A 15,234-nucleotide genomic window follows, 5' to 3' on the forward strand; every position below is an offset into this window, starting at 1 on the left:
CCTCCCTGCAGTGGAGCGGGGCGAGGGTTGATCAGCCTGAGAGGTCTCAGTGCCCTCGTGGTCCTGCCGTGTCCCGAGGGTGGTGCTGTGACCTCAGCGTTTAGCAATCATGGGGAGGGGAATGGTGATTGCAGGGTAGCATCAGGCTCACACACCCAAGATCACCTTGGGGCTCATAGGTGCCACTGTGCATTCAAGGGCTCAAAAGCTGCTGCGGCCCAACAGCTTGAAGCTGGCAAGCGACTCAGACGCAGAGTCAGACTCCCGAGCAAGCTCCCCCACCTCCACCATCTCTAACAACAGCACCGAGAGTTTTGGGGGCATCATGTCTTTTGCCAGTAAGTGCTTTCACTTACTTTTGTCTCTGTCCCATTTTCTTCCCAGTAGGGCTTGGTCATGGAAGAAGCTGCTTAGAACTTCAATACAGGGCTGGGTTGCATCAGCAAGCCCCAATTCAGGTTGTTTGGTGATGCTCAATAGGTATTTTCAGGGGAGGTCAGTAAAGAACAGGGACAAGATTAATCATTATCTTTATGCCTGGAGGGTTCAGCCTGTTTCAGATGAGATAGTGGGTCAACGGAAAAATAATCATTCAATTAAAAATTATGCACTTGTACACACATTTTGTGGAAATACTCTGGTCTAATATCTTCTCTGTCTGGTGAAGGGCTTTTTCATAAACATGTTTTGAAATCTCTATGAGGTTGACTTCCTGCATAGAGATTATTTCCAGAAATGAGGGTTGGTGTCAGAGAAGGCTTGAAGACAGACTCGGGACCAGAGAAAGCCAACATAGGGGGTCACAGTGATTGTGAGTTTTGGCAGAAGCCGGGAAAGGGCAGCACCAACTTCAGACCAGAAGCACACTAAGTGCCCCCTTCATGCCAAACTGGCAGTGGATAAGAGACTTGGTTACTGTCATGGGAGGTAGTCGGAGAGAGTAGTTACTGGGTTTTGAGCAGTCTTGGCAGCGGCCCCTTTGTTTGCCCTAAGTTAGCCTGGGTCCTTTCTAATTCAGAACAGCGTCACGGGGCTGTTGGGAAAGGAGGAAGGTGAAGATGATAAACTAGTCCTCGGAGTATGAAGCTTTGATTCTTTACCCCCTAACGCATCGCTCTCGCTCTGCCACACCTTGATAGGCAGCCTCTATCGGAACCACAGTACAAGCTTCAGTCTTTCGAACCTTGCGCTGCCCACCAAAGGTGCCCGGGAGAAGACCACGCCCTTCCCCAGTCTGAAAGGTAACGGCATCCCTCCTTTTGCCAAGCCAGGGTGCTCCGAGAACCGTCCCAGACCGCGAGTGCTCGTCAGGCGCCCCGTGCTTGATGAGTCACCCCATCTGGTTGTTGCCTCTCATGTCGCTTCTCACGGCTTTCACTGCACATCGTGGGCTCTTGCTGGTTTTCGACTGGGAACTGACTTTGTAGCTAAAGAGAAGGCCCTGTTATAACCTTGAAGATAATGGCAACTGTGGGCCAGCTGCTGCTTCCGGGGAAACATTGTCCGAGGTCCATCATTAACTTGGGCATCATCCAGGGCCACCAGTTACCTGCCAGGTTCCTGCTGTGTGAACTCAGGATGAACCCCATCCCAGAGGGACGGCCCAGCGGGGGCTTGTTGTGGAGACCCTGGCACTGAGCAGTTATTTTATGTTTTGAGCCTGGCAAGGTTTATAGAGTAAAAAAGCCTCTTACTTTGGCTTCATTCACATCAACTCAGGGCCAGTTCGTGGACCAGGTGGTATTGGCTGGCTTCTAGGGGCGGCTGAGACCTCATTTGGTTTTCAGTAGGGATCTCTGACAGGGTGAGGGCCTTTCGAAATTTACTCTGACTCTGGTGTGTTTCCTCTGGTTATTGCGCTGATCTTCAGTCATAGCGGAAAGCACAGTGAGAAGCAGCTCCGTGTCTTATTTTTTTTTTTTTTTAACTGACCTCTCTTCCAAGTGATTAAAATTGTCAGAAAGCTGAGGAGTGTTCTTTGGGCGAGGGATGGGGACGTAGGCTAGGTGGGCAAAAGGACATGAGAGCTGGTGGTGTAGGGAACTCCTGAGCGGACTCGGCCGTGCTTGGTAGGCGAGGGAAGGAAAGGTGTTTCCTCCGCTGCAGCTGAAGAGAACAGTGGAGACGCTTTCATTGCATGCGGTGCTTCACTTCATTTGCTGCACTTGTCACTCCCATCCTCACTCCTCCACCCCACTTCCCATGACAGCATCTGCAGGGGGGGTCTCTGCCCTCTGCAGGCCCGCAGGCCCTCCGGACCCTGTGCCAGATGTTTCATGACAACCGGCATGTGCCTGTTTGGTACCCGAAGGCTCCTTGCCTCTGGCTTTGAGTAGCCATTGTCTTACGGGTGGTCTTGCCTAGAGCTTGGTTGTCTCCTGGTCACTTGGCTTCTAGCTCTGAGGTGCCTGAGAACCCAGGTTCTGCGCACCAAGCTTTGGGAGAATGCTCAGTTTATCTGACTTAACAGCTCCATTGAGGGTTACGGGGTTGTGGTATCGTGGCGCACCTACTAATTGTGTATTTTGTGTCCCAGTATTTGGGCTAAATACTCTAATGGAGATTGTTACTGAAGCCGGCCCCGGGAGTGGTGAAGGTGGGTCTTGCCCGTGAGCTGTGCATGATCGTTTTTTTTTCCTAGCATCTCCTGTGCCTGCCTGAGGCCATCCTCCTCATGGAGCAAGCAGATCACACGATGACCTGCCTGCCCTGTCCCCCGTGATGCCCATGCTTGCCCCTGGGTGTGCTGCTGGTGCATGCGGAGTGGCCCGAGTTTTCATCCCCACCTCCTCCACATTGCCATGGCTGGTTTCTGCCCCTGTGTGGCGCCCTGGTGCCATCCTCGCCCAGCCCTTCTGAGGAGTTGGTGTGGACCATGGCTGCCAGGGCTGTGCCGATACCGGCTCCTGGACTACACTAGTGATGTCTCTCATTCTACCTCCCCGGCTGCAGGAAACAGGAGGGCCTTGGTGGACCAGAAGTCATCTGTCATCAAACACAGCCCAACAGTGAAGCGAGAGCCCCCGTCACCCCAGGGCCGATCCAGCAATTCTAGGTACTGAATGGCAGAGCAGCTTTAAGATCCTTGAGTAGAGGTAGCGATTCCTGTACCAAACTTTAAGGATGCTCCAGAGTGGGAGAGAAACTCTCAGCTGGGTAGACGAGATTATTGCCAGCACTTCCCATTCCGACTCAATCCCCATGCAACAGCAATAGTTCATGGTGCTGAAGAGAGTGAGGCAGTGGTGGTGGACAGAGCAGGCTGTCTGGGAGGTGGGGGATGCAGTGGACTTGGACATCTGGACGCTTGGCTTGGGTAAGGGGGGATGCTCTGCAAAGGAGCTAATGACCACAGAAGTGGTGTGTGGACCCCACAGTGAGAACCAGCAGTTCCTGAAGGAGGTGGTGCACAGCGTGCTGGATGGCCAGGGCGTCGGCTGGCTCAACATGAAGAAGGTGCGACGGCTGCTGGAGAGCGAGCAGCTGCGGGTCTTTGTCCTGAGCAAGCTGAACCGCACGGTGCAGTCCGAGGACGACGCCCGGCAAGATCTCATCCCCGACGTGGTCAGTGTTGGCTGGGAGTTGGAATCACCTGGGAAGAGGGATGTGGACATCATTAATCAATTTTGCCAATAATCAATTTTGCCAATAATCAATTTTGCCAATAATAATCTAGCCCCTGGATTATTGTTGCAGGAGATCAGTCGAAAGGTGTACAAGGGAATGCTAGACCTGCTCAAGTGCACGGTGCTCAGCCTGGAGCATTCCTATGCCCACGCAGGGCTGGGTGGCATGGCCAGCATCTTTGGGCTTCTGGAGATCGCTCAGACCCACTACTACAGCAAAGGTAGGGACCGCGCCAGCGGGGCAGTGTGCCGTCCGCCGCGCTTCCACTTGTCTCCGAGGAAAAGAAACTCGTCCCTTGGCACATTTCCCAGAGCCAAGCTGTTTCCCAAAGGCTTTGGGGTTTTATTTTCTAGGGCAGTTTATATGCAGTGGGTGTCTTCCTGTCATGAAAAATAAGATGCTGTTTTTCTTTCCTTGCACTTCATCCATTCCACATCTTCCTGTATTCCTGCTTCCCCCCCCACACACACACACACACATACACCTCCCTACCCTGGTTGGCACTCACTTTGTCTTTTGACCTCTTCCTATATTCAATCTTTTCCTCAGAACCAGACAAGCGTAAGAGAAGTCCCACAGAGAGTGTGAATACACCAGTTGGCAAGGATCCTGGCCCGGCTGGTCGGGGAGACCCAAAGGCCACGGCTCAGCTTAGAGTTCCCCAGCTGGGGCCTCGGGCACCAAGCGCTACAGGAAAGGGCCCTAAGGAGCTAGATACCAGAAGTTTAAAGGAAGAGAACTTTGTAGCATCTGTTGGTACGTATCACTGTGTTTGGTGTATTGGAGGGGTTCTGGTGTCTTAAATATCCCTCCCTCCTTTCAGTTCATCCAGAATCCTGCCTTTCTCTTTCCCATGCTTTGCTTTTTAGAGAAAGAGAGAGAGATCTGTGTCCATTTCTAATGTTACTTCTTTATACTTCTCTGACCCTTATGCTTCATTTGCAGCCACCCCCGCCCACATCTTCACAGGGGAGGTTTTCTTAGGGGCCCGCGGCCTCCTGCAGGGAGTCTGGGCTGTGCCCTGGCCCCTGTGTCTCTTTGCTTCTGGATTTCTTCACGTGGTGAAGAGGCCACGTGAGCTGCCAGAAGCTGTAAGGAACTTTATAGATAGTAAGGAACTTTAATCCTACCACCTTGAGGCTGTAGGATTATGATCATCTGGGTCTCTAAAGCCAGTTATCCCCAATCCAACCATTACACTGCCCTCAAATTGGTTCCTCTGGTATGTGTCCAGCAACTCCATTTTCATGGGTTCTGGACCTTAGGGTATAGGTTTCTGAGTCAGCTTTTCTTTAAACCTTTCCTTACTGGAACTTGTTTACATTCCGAGATTCTCAGTTCCCACCGAGGCAGAGCCTAGGGAGCTCTCTGGGTGTCACCTCGGTTTGACTCACCTCCCTCCTCGACCTCGAGTCATGTAGGTTCTAGGTTCTTTTTCCGGTTCTAGGTCTCTGGGCAGTGTGCTTCTCACGGATGCCTCTTTGCCACAACCATTAGCAATTGCCTTAGACTTTCATAAATGCTCATGAGGAACCAGTTTCCTTTTTAGGGTGTTACACTTCTCTACCCAGCAAAGTATTGTCTTAAAAGCAATTTCTCCTGCCTGAAGTGATGTTTCAGGAAAAGTAATGACCTGCCCTCCACCAGGAATGTGACTTTGGGTAAATCACTCTCCCTCTCAGGGTCTGTCTCCTCATCTGGGAAAGAGGGGACTGGACTTAGTGGACTCTTAACGTTCTTCCAGGAAAAGAATCGCTCTGATCACTCCTCTCTCTTCTTTACCCCTGCTAAGATGCTATGCTTGACATTTAATAGCCTCTGTTACCGCTCCTTGATTCCCAGATATCTGGCTAAGAATGGTTCTCTTATCAGGACAGGCACTGATTCTGAGGGTGAGTTGGGTTTTATGGTAGCAACAAGGAGAGATGCCCACTGCTTGCAGGAGTGACCTCTGTCCAGTCCAGTGAGTCAAGCAGATTGGTGTTCCTGCTTCTGAAAACCCTTTGGCTGCTTGAGGTGATCATCTGTCTCATCTGAAATCTTTAAAATTTGCCTTTGCCCAGCTCATGTGGCAGAGAGAGTGTGGTGTGGTGGAAGTTTAAACTTATCCTAAATCACATGATCTGGAGGGACTGCTCAGCCTCTTTAGGGTCAGTTTCCTGTGGCCAAAACGAAGGGGAAGGGCCCTCCAAGCTCTAACGCTCTGCAGGCTCTTTACTGCCGCGTTGAGGTTGGGGTTAGACATTTGGAGTCGATTTCTGGTGTCTTAAATATTCTCTCCCTCCTTTCAGTTCATCCAGAACCCCCACAAATAAAGATCTCTTTTTATCTCTTGGTTTGTAATGCCTGAGACTGAACCAACTTGGGTGGGTGGGTTTCCATTTCGTCTGTCTGACCAGCCTCTGACTCTGTCTGTCTTTCTCTCCTGCTTACATTGCATCTTGGGTAGAATTGTGGAACAAGCACCAGGAAGTGAAAAAGCAAAAAGCTATGGAAAAACAGAGTAAGGAACAAACGCCCCTTCCCGTTCCCAAGTCTCCCATACCTGCCAACTCCCCAGGCCCAGTTGGGGCAGGCCCCCACCCCAAATTTGCTCTAGGGGAGTATTTGGAAGGACAGCAGGCAGGTGGCGTGTGACTCAGGTATGTGGCTCGTAGGGTGCACCCCCCGCCCCTCCCCGCAGCACTCAGGCTGTAATTGAGGCGTCTACTGAGTAAAGCCCCTTAGAACATGGTTCTCTATTGCTTCCGAGTCGTCGGTGGGGAGAACGCTAGTCTATTCCAGTGCCCCTCATTGGCTGATATCTCCCTCACCTGTTAGAAGGCCTGTGGGAGCAGTTGGCAGAGATGGTTGCTGTCCCTCCGTGTGAGTCTGTAGCTTCCCAACTCTCTGGTGGCTTGCCTAGGCACGCTTTCTTGCTTTCTGTCATTCTGTCCTTCTGCCATATCATTGTGGATGGGTGGGGAGAGGGGAGCGGATTTTATCTGAAATGTGGGAGTTGCAGGGTGGGGGTGAGCAGTGTCCATGGAAACAGCTGGTGTTCCTTGATCTCATTGGGCCCATCTTTCTCTCACCCCTTTGGCCACGTTGGTTTGGGAAGCACTGAGTGACCTGCAGGCCCCGGTGAAGCCCCGCCTGGGTGCAGGGGAGCGTGGTTTAGACGTTTGTTTGTGGAGCTTTTCTGTTCTGGGGTGATGTGCGCAGAATGGCCTCGGGTTGAGAAGATGGCTGCAGAACCCCTTGAGACCAAGTATCGTTTTTTTCCTAGTTGGGCCGTAGGCATCTGGAGACTCTTCTGTCAGTGGGGCCCGAGCGGGCAGTCCCTGGAAAGGTGACGGGGTCCAGGCCGTGCTGCTGTCCCACTCCCTTCCCAGCCTGCCCCTAGCCTTTGTGTATGAGTAACAGAAGTCTTCCCCCACTCAGGGCCTGAAGTACTCAAACCTGCCTTTGACCTTGGTGAGACAGAGGAGAAAAAGTCCCAGATGAGCGCAGACAGTGGTGTGAGCCTAACATCTGGTTCCCAGGTTTGTGACCTTATTGATAACGATGAGTGTTCCATGTGCTATCTCAAAATACCTCTTTAAGTTAAAGCAAAACAAAAGACAAGAAACTTTGAAACAACATAGTCAATAATAGGGGAATGATAGCATAAGTATAACATATCCACGTAACATAATATTAGTATCCATTAAACATATTTTAATTATCACCCAAGGATATATTTATTGACGAGAGAGAGAGAGAGAGAGAGAGAGAGAGAGAGAGAGAGAGAGAGAGAGACAACAATCAGTGGCCTTCCATACACATACGCACCCTGATCAGGGATCGAACCCACAACCCTTTGGTGCATGGGACAACACTCCAACCAACCAAACTACCCACCAGAGCTCCGTTAACTGTACTTTAAAAATTTAGTGACACGGAAAATGCTGACAAAGGTATATACAGTATGATTCCCACTTTACTTTTAAAATGTATATAGAAAAGACTGAAAAGAAGTATACTAAAGACTTGACAGTGATTAATGTAACCAGTCAGTTCATGGCTTATTTTTGTTTCCTTATTCTTTCATGTATTTTCTGTAGTGAGCATGTACTACTTTAGTGTTTATTATTGTTCTTATTATGTAAGTCATATATATTTTATATTTTTAAAAAATGGATACTAGAAGGGTGGGAATGGGGAGAAGGAAGAAGATACAGTATTTCTTAGGGGAACAGAGTAGGTTGGACACCTCCCCTCATGTGTCTGAGGCCTGTGTCTTATTTCAGAGGACTGACCCAGACTCTGTCGTCGGTGTGAGCCCAGCTGTCATGATCCGAAGCTCCAGTCAGGATTCTGAAGTTAGCACCGTGGTAGGGGAACACCACACTGGCATCTGAGTGGGCGGGGTGGGCTCCTGCGGAGGCTGCATTAGCCTCAGATCAGCTTGGTTCTCACGGTGGAGATGCATACCTGCCATAGGTCTGCACACGAGAGCAGACCCGGAGGTTTCACCTAGGGCTCCTCCTCCTCGTGTCACGAAGGTACTCACAGAGGCGCTGGCTCACCTTTGATGGCAGCAGAGAGCTCTCAGTGTGGCATTTCTGGGACCCTCCCCTGGGGAATATCCCTCACTACCTTATCTCCTTCCCAGGTGAGCAATAGTTCTGGAGAGACCCTCGGAGCGGACAGTGACCTGAGCAGCAATGCAGGCGATGGACCGGGTGGCGAGGGAAGCGCCCGTTTGACAAGCTCTCGGGCCACTTTGTCCGATAGTGAAATTGAGACCAACTCTGCCACCAGCGCCATCTTTGTAAGCTTTGCTGACTAACAAAAGGAGACTGTTTTTAAGTGGGGGGTAGGGGAATTGTAGAAAAGAACGAAAAGTTAGGAGGCAATCAGAAGTAAAAGAGGAGGTAAGGAACAGATAGTCTCATATATTTGACTTTAAAGAAAAGGTTTCTGAAGGCTTTACCAGTCATTCGATGCCATGATCTGGGGCTTTTAGAACCCTCTCCTGAATCATGGATGAGTTAGATAAGGGCCTGGAGTCCTGTGTAGCAATAAACCCTTTGCTTAAAATAGCAAAGTGATACCTTTGTGGCAATGTCTGTTACAGCTCTCATCTAGCGTCGGTCTGCCTATTTCACAGACGAGCCTTGTTTTATTCTGGTCACTGCTCTGTTTACATAGCACCTTAAAATATCATTTCTTTTCGTGTATTCCTAACAGTTATTTGAAGTTTTTTTTTCATTAGTAACATCTATTAAGTGATTTACTCAATGCCAAATTCTGTACTGAAAAACAAAAACAAAAAACAGATAAATAAGGCATGACGTTCACTCAAGAAATTTGTAATTCAGTGTATTGCTCTGCCTAATCTCTCCTGACAGGTCAGGGGGGAAAGCCTTAGGAAAAGAAGAACTTACCCTAATTACACAATAAGCCATGATCAGTTGGAATTAAATTATTTTAGTCCTTATCTTTAGACACACTTCTTTTCTTTCTTTCTTTCTTTCTTTTAAATATGTTTTTATTTACTTTAGAGAGAGATAAAAACATCAATGATCGATGAATCAGTTGCCTCCTGCCCACCCACTGCTGGGGATTATGCCCACAGTCTGGGCATGTGCCCTGACCAGGAATCAAACCAGTGATCTCCTTGTGCATGGGTCGACACTCCACCACTGAGCCACACCGGCCAGGCAACATACACTGCTTTTCAGTATGTACCTGCTACTTCAGGCAGCGAATGTTAGGCATTCTGATACACTTGCCACTTTCTCTACAAGAGCTCATAGGGCCTTATCTTTGGTCTGTGAGGAGAATGGAAACGATTGTTCCCACCCCCATGGCTCCTGTATGAGTGTTTCTAATAGAGCATGTCACATCCTGGAGTGAACGTAAGGAACAGGACCTAGAGTCAGCAGAGCCATTCAGGTTAATGGGCCTTAACTCTCCCTGAGTCTAACCGGAGCATGCTAAGAAGAGTATTTTAAGTCTGTCTAGTGTGCCTCCATCTGGAGGCCAAGCTAGGTGCTGTGGAGTGGCAGTCTTGCAAGAAGCCATTCACCTGGCACCTTCCTGGGACAAATTCTTCTTGTTCTGTGCTGGTTGGCAAGGATCCTTCATAAGTTGAATAGCTGAGAGCAGTTACCTAAATTTCTTGGCTCAAAAATGGCCATCTTAGCAGGAAATAAATTACAGTGAGTTAGTATGGTCCATTGAACAAAGAATTGCTCTGTGAACCAGGAGGCTGGCATTTAGACAACTAATTAGATCTACCTGATAACTTATCAATTGCATTTCTGCTTATGCTGTTGTATGCTTTGTGAAATGGGCACGAAACCTACCTCTTACCCAGTTGAAAATCTTTTTTGAATGAATAGAAAGTCTAATATAGCAGAAGTGGCAGATAAAAGTGAGTGGTATATCTAAGGGGCAGATATTTCTACAATGGTAGGAAGAGAAAATGAACATTTATCCAATAGCAACCATGGGCCAGGCACTGTTAAGTGCTTTCTATGTATTTTCTGATTTAATTACTATAATAGTTCCATGAAGTAAGTATTATAACCTCCCTTTTTCAGGTGGAAAATGAGACTCAGAGAAGCTAAATTTCATGCCAAAGGTCACACAGCCAGTAAGAGGCAGAGCTGTGAAGTCAGCTTGCTCAGGCTGACTTCAAACCCAGTGTTCTTCCTGCAGCATCATGCTGCTGTAGAGAATCCGCATGGTTTTGGTTCTGTTTTTAGAGCAGGGTCTTATAGAGACTTAAGAGTAAAGACAAGTCCGAGTGAAAACTTGATTGCATGTGTAGGGGGCAGTAGCAGAAAGCAGGATGATCCTATCAACTTCTGGTCCAATCCAGAGTAGCAAAAGGAGGGCTATTGGAGAATATGTTGTTGATGATGGTGATTGGTGTGTGTGAGCCTTTTAATGAGCTGCTTGGTTTCCTTTGCCCTTATTCATTAGTACCTCAGGGGGCTGACCTGTTACTCTTCTCTGCAGGGTAAAGCCCACAGCTTGAAGCCGAGCGTAAGGGAGAAGCTGCCAGGCAGCCCGGTTCGCTCTTACGAAGATGTAAGCCAGCGAGTCTATCTCTACGAGGGACTCATAGGTGAGAAACAGACCGGGAGGTCGCTGGCACTGGAAAAAGCTGGATTCAGCCGGGAGAGAGGGTGGCACTGAACAAGTAGCTGCTTGGCTCTTTGCCGACCTCGATGCTAATGTTAGCGGGCATTTTTACATCTGAAGCAGGTGACTGACTGGGTCTGGAAGAAGCGGTGGGTGAGACTTTCTAGAAGAGACTGGATTTTGGTATTAATCCATAGCCTCTGTGTTTCTGTCTTCCTTTCTTTCCTTTCTTGCTACCATGGTCCTTCCTGCTTGCAAACTGGCAGGAAGGGACAAAGGATCGATGTGGGACCAGTTAGAGGATGCTGCTATGGAGACCTTTTCTATGAGTAACCACCTTTCTTGTGTGCTGTGTTCATCCCTCCTGCTTTGGGGGATTGGGCCTCCCTTGGAGGCAGCTGGGCTCTAGATCTGGGGTGGAAAGGCTCAGGTTTCCTTTGCTTTGGGATTCGTAATGACTCCCCTTTATTGGAGTTTACTCTATTTTGGTTGCCAACTATATCCTTTATATGTTGTATAAGCCCCTAAAAACCTCTATCCTACACAGGCAAAGAGCGTTCTACGTTATGGGACCAAATGCAGTTCTGGGAAGATGCGTTCTTAGATGCTGTGATGTTGGAGAGAGAAGGGATGGGTATGGACCAGGGTCCCCAGGAGATGATAGACAGGTATGAGGCTTAGGAAATCCTTGGGGAAATCCAGCCTTTTCGTGGTTAGTTCTGTGGTCTCCCACCTGAGAGCTGACTTGTTCCCTGGTCTCCTCCTGCTCAGGTACCTGTCACTGGGAGAGCATGACCGGAAGCGCCTCGAGGACGATGAAGATCGTTTGCTGGCCACGCTTTTGCACAACCTGATCTCCTATATGCTGCTGATGAAGGTAGTGTCGATTTGGCTTATGCCTAGCTGCTGCTGAAGGGCAAGGCTCATGCCCATCATGTAAATTCTGGGGCAGTTGGGGAGCTGACAGACATCTTACTAGGGCTCTCTTTCTGATAGAAAGTCTCAGGCCTCTCAGCAGCTCACACGTGCTTCATTTATCTGAAGCTGGCAGGCTGTTGTGCTAAGAAAGATTGCAAAGGTGATTGATGGTTCCAACCTGTTCATTTACTTTGACTTTTATTTTTTATTTATTTAATTTTTAAAAAATATATATTTTATTGATTTTTTACAGAGAGGAGGAGAGAGGGATAGAGAGCTAGAAACGTCAAAGAGAGAGAAACATCGACCAGCCGCCTCCTGCACACCCCCCACCGGGGATGTGCCCGCAACCAATGTACATGCCCTTGACCGGAATCGAACCTGGGACCCTTTAGTCCGCAGACCGACGCTCTACCATTGAGCCAAACCAGTTTTGGCTACTTTGACTTTTAAATGGGGTTCCTTTGCTAAGTAGTTTTAGGATTCCAGTGGAGTTTCCCACAGAATACAGTAAATTTAAAAAAAAAAAAAATTTTTTTAAGTAGTAGGTCCTAAAAAGTTTAATAAGTATTTTCAGGATTCACTTTTAAACTAGCCCTTTATCATAGAATTATATCCATAAATATAAAAAGAGTTACTTATTTAAAAAGCAGTGGTAGGTTCTAATTTGACATGGTTGTACTTGGTGTTTATAGCTGTGGGGAAAGTATATTACCGAATAGAAGGACTAGGGGCTTAGTGAGTAGGAGAGAGTTGTTTTGACAATGAGCCCCTGGGTTTCTCCTCCTCCTGTTCTCCCAGCCCCTCTGGGATTGGCTGATCAAATATAGAGAATGCCCTCCAGGCAGGCCCTCTTGGTTTGTTTCATTTTCTGTTATAAGTCTCACTCTACTCTGTCGAACTGGAAGGGTTCCAGTTACCTCTGATTGGGAAAGGGTGCTGACCCTAAGGTGTCTTGGCTGTGAGTGAGTACACAATGTTGCTCCTCTAAGTCACTGTTTGTGAATTTTACTCTAAGGACCCCCAGGGGGCTCTTAGGGCCCCATCAGGGAGGAATGTTACAGTATTGGCTGGGGATAGGGAAGAAGTGTCCCCTTAAGCCCCAGTCACTTAAACCAGAACTGCTCTGAAAGCCACTTCTCTACAGAAGCCACCAAGAGGCAGAACCAGGGTTTTCCTGGCAGGACACACAGTGGAATGTTTTCTCTCCTACTCAGTGATACGGTCTGTTAGAGATACACTTCTCCCAGGCAACGGGAAATTTACCTGTGCCTTCCCTCTCCCTACGCTGCGAGCAGAGCAGATCCCTTAGTAAGATCCTCTCCTGGCTTTCCAGGTACAGAAGAATGACATCCGGAAGAAGGTGAGGCGCCTGATGGGAAAGTCCCATATTGGGCTTGTGTACAGCCAGCAAATCAATGAATTACTTGATCAGCTGGCCAACCTGGTAAGCATATCTGGGCTGTTCCTTAGGCTCCTTTCCATGGCACTAGTCAGCCTCCTAAGCGCGGCCTGGCGGCCTAATGCAGAGGCTTCCTGCTGGCCATTTCTAGGTGTGCATATTTTCCAAGTCCCCAGTTTTGAAAATAGAATTACTCCACGTGAGGCCTTAGCCTTTCTGTTCTGTGATAGGATTCTCGTACTAAATGGCTAGCGCAGCCATTTAACATATGGTCTGTGGACCGCTGAGGGTCCATCTGGTGAAAACTATTTTCATAAGAATACTAAAACGTTGTTTGCCTTTTTTACTGGTTGGCATTTGCACCGATGGTGGGTAAAACCACTGGTACCTTAACACAATGAAGGCAGTGGCACCAAACCATGTTAGTGGCCACTTTAGCCCTCACTTCCATGCATTGCTTTCTCAGTTAAAATAAAAGGATGTCCTTGATGAAAGCAGTTAAAATTAATTTTATTGCACCTGATCCTTGATTATATATCTTTGTAATGTTCTATGTGACAAAATGGGAAATTGCATAAAGTATTTCTACTGTAAAGCAAAATATGATTGTTTCAAGGAAAAGCAGTTGTGACCATCTGAACTACCAAGTGAACTGGCAGCATTGTTCATGGGATATCATTTTATTTGGAAGAATGACTAACAAACTATGGTTATTCAGTGTTGGGTCTGGCACTTAAATGTGAAGCTTCCTGATATTTAAACACCTTTCTAATGTGATTGATGGTGATATTATTAAGTGTGGGTATTTGATATTATGAAATAATGTCAACATTCAGCAGAACTGCATAACTTGATGAACCAGTATTTTACAAATGACTAATGTGTGATGTTACAAACGCAAGTATAGGTAAAAGAGCAACTCAAAATGTGAGGCAGGAAAATGGATTTTAACTAAGTACAGAATGTTCACTGATGTGTTTTCAATTCAGCATGACAACCAACTTTTTAGAAATTGCTACTTCTCGAGTTTTAGTACAGTATCGAAGAAGAAGTGCATATTTATCTGGAAAGGCTATTAAAATACTCTTCCCCTTTCCAAATATATATCTGAGCCAGGTTTTCTCTGTACTAGTATATCTTCACCTAAGCAATGTATCATAACAGATTGAATGCAGAAGCATATATGAGGATCCAGCTATTTTTTTTATTAAACCAAACTTTAAAGAGATTTGCAAAAAAATTAAAGCAGTGCCATTCTTCTAATTTTTGTTTTGGAAAATATAGTTGTTTTACCAAAAATATGTTATTTATATTACTACTAGAGGCCCAGTGCACGAATTCATGCACCAGTGTGGTCCCTTAGCCTGGCCTATGGGATCGGGCCAAAACCGGCTCTCTGACATCCCCAGAGGGGTCACAGATTGTGAGAGGGCACAGGCCAGGCTGAGGGACCCCACTGTGCATGATTGATCAGGACCAGGGAGGGACACAGGACGTTGGCAAGCAGGGGAGGAACCGCAGGAGGGTTCCAGGGTGTGTCCATCTCTTCTTATTCAGTCCAGATTCCTCTGTCCAGATTGGCTAGACCCCAGCAGCAAGTTCATCTACCAGTAGGAGCTTCTGCCCCCCTGGTGGTCAGTGCACATCATAGCAAGGGGTTGAGCAGCCTTAGCATATCATTAGCATATTACGCTTTGATTGGTTGAATGGACAGAGACCAGACACTTAGCATATTAGGCTTTTATTATATAGGATGCTTCAATTTATTATTCATAAGCTTTTGGGGTTGTCAGTGATTTTTAAGGGGGATAGGAGTGCCGAGACCAAAAATTTCAGAACGCTTCCCTGGTAGCCAATGCTGTTAAGAAAGCTGATACAGATTTAATTGCTGAATGGGGAATTCTTGGCACTCTGTGAGAGGAATGTATGGATGTCCCTAAAAGATCTCTCTTTCCTCAGAATGGCCGTGATCTCTCTGTCCGATCCAGTGGAAGCCGGCACATGAAGAAGCAGACATTTGTGGTACATGCAGGGACAGACACAAATGGAGATATCTTTTTTATGGAGGTAGGTGCTGGCTCATGCTAGAGACCCAAAGGAACATTTGAACATCACAAGGACCTCCCAGAACTGACTGATGCCAGGATATTTTATCATTTATCTCATTC

At 47.6% G+C, this 15,234-nt stretch overlaps 1 protein-coding gene across 44 annotated transcripts in view; it reads left to right on the forward strand.

Annotated features, from left to right (window-relative positions):
- MADD (MAP kinase activating death domain) overlaps positions 1–15,234 on the forward strand; it is a 39,251-nt gene that overhangs the window by 13,753 nt on the left and 10,264 nt on the right. For 7 of the 44 annotated variants that reach the window (XM_036428160.2, XM_036428159.2, XM_036428164.2 and 4 more), the window contains 17 exons: positions 199–338; positions 1,140–1,241; positions 2,537–2,596; positions 2,953–3,055; positions 3,378–3,564; positions 3,697–3,847; positions 4,177–4,383; positions 6,077–6,130; positions 7,051–7,151; positions 7,899–7,982; positions 8,264–8,422; positions 10,621–10,729; positions 11,013–11,075; positions 11,294–11,414; positions 11,518–11,623; positions 13,001–13,111; positions 15,026–15,133. In XM_036428160.2, coding sequence (XP_036284053.1) covers positions 199–338; positions 1,140–1,241; positions 2,537–2,596; positions 2,953–3,055; positions 3,378–3,564; positions 3,697–3,847; positions 4,177–4,383; positions 6,077–6,130; positions 7,051–7,151; positions 7,899–7,982; positions 8,264–8,422; positions 10,621–10,729; positions 11,013–11,075; positions 11,294–11,414; positions 11,518–11,623; positions 13,001–13,111; positions 15,026–15,133 — 1,966 coding nt within the window. The remainder of the gene's footprint in view (positions 1–198; positions 339–1,139; positions 1,242–2,536; positions 2,597–2,952; positions 3,056–3,377; positions 3,565–3,696; positions 3,848–4,176; positions 4,384–6,076; positions 6,131–7,050; positions 7,152–7,898; positions 7,983–8,263; positions 8,423–10,620; positions 10,730–11,012; positions 11,076–11,293; positions 11,415–11,517; positions 11,624–13,000; positions 13,112–15,025; positions 15,134–15,234) is intronic. The other 37 variants (XM_036428166.2, XM_036428167.2, XM_036428193.2 and 34 more) reach the window with 18 other exon arrangements.

The sequence above is a fragment of the Pipistrellus kuhlii genome, unplaced genomic scaffold, assembly GCF_014108245.1.
Source record: "Pipistrellus kuhlii isolate mPipKuh1 unplaced genomic scaffold, mPipKuh1.p scaffold_m20_p_9, whole genome shotgun sequence".
NCBI lineage: Eukaryota > Metazoa > Chordata > Mammalia > Chiroptera > Vespertilionidae > Pipistrellus > Pipistrellus kuhlii.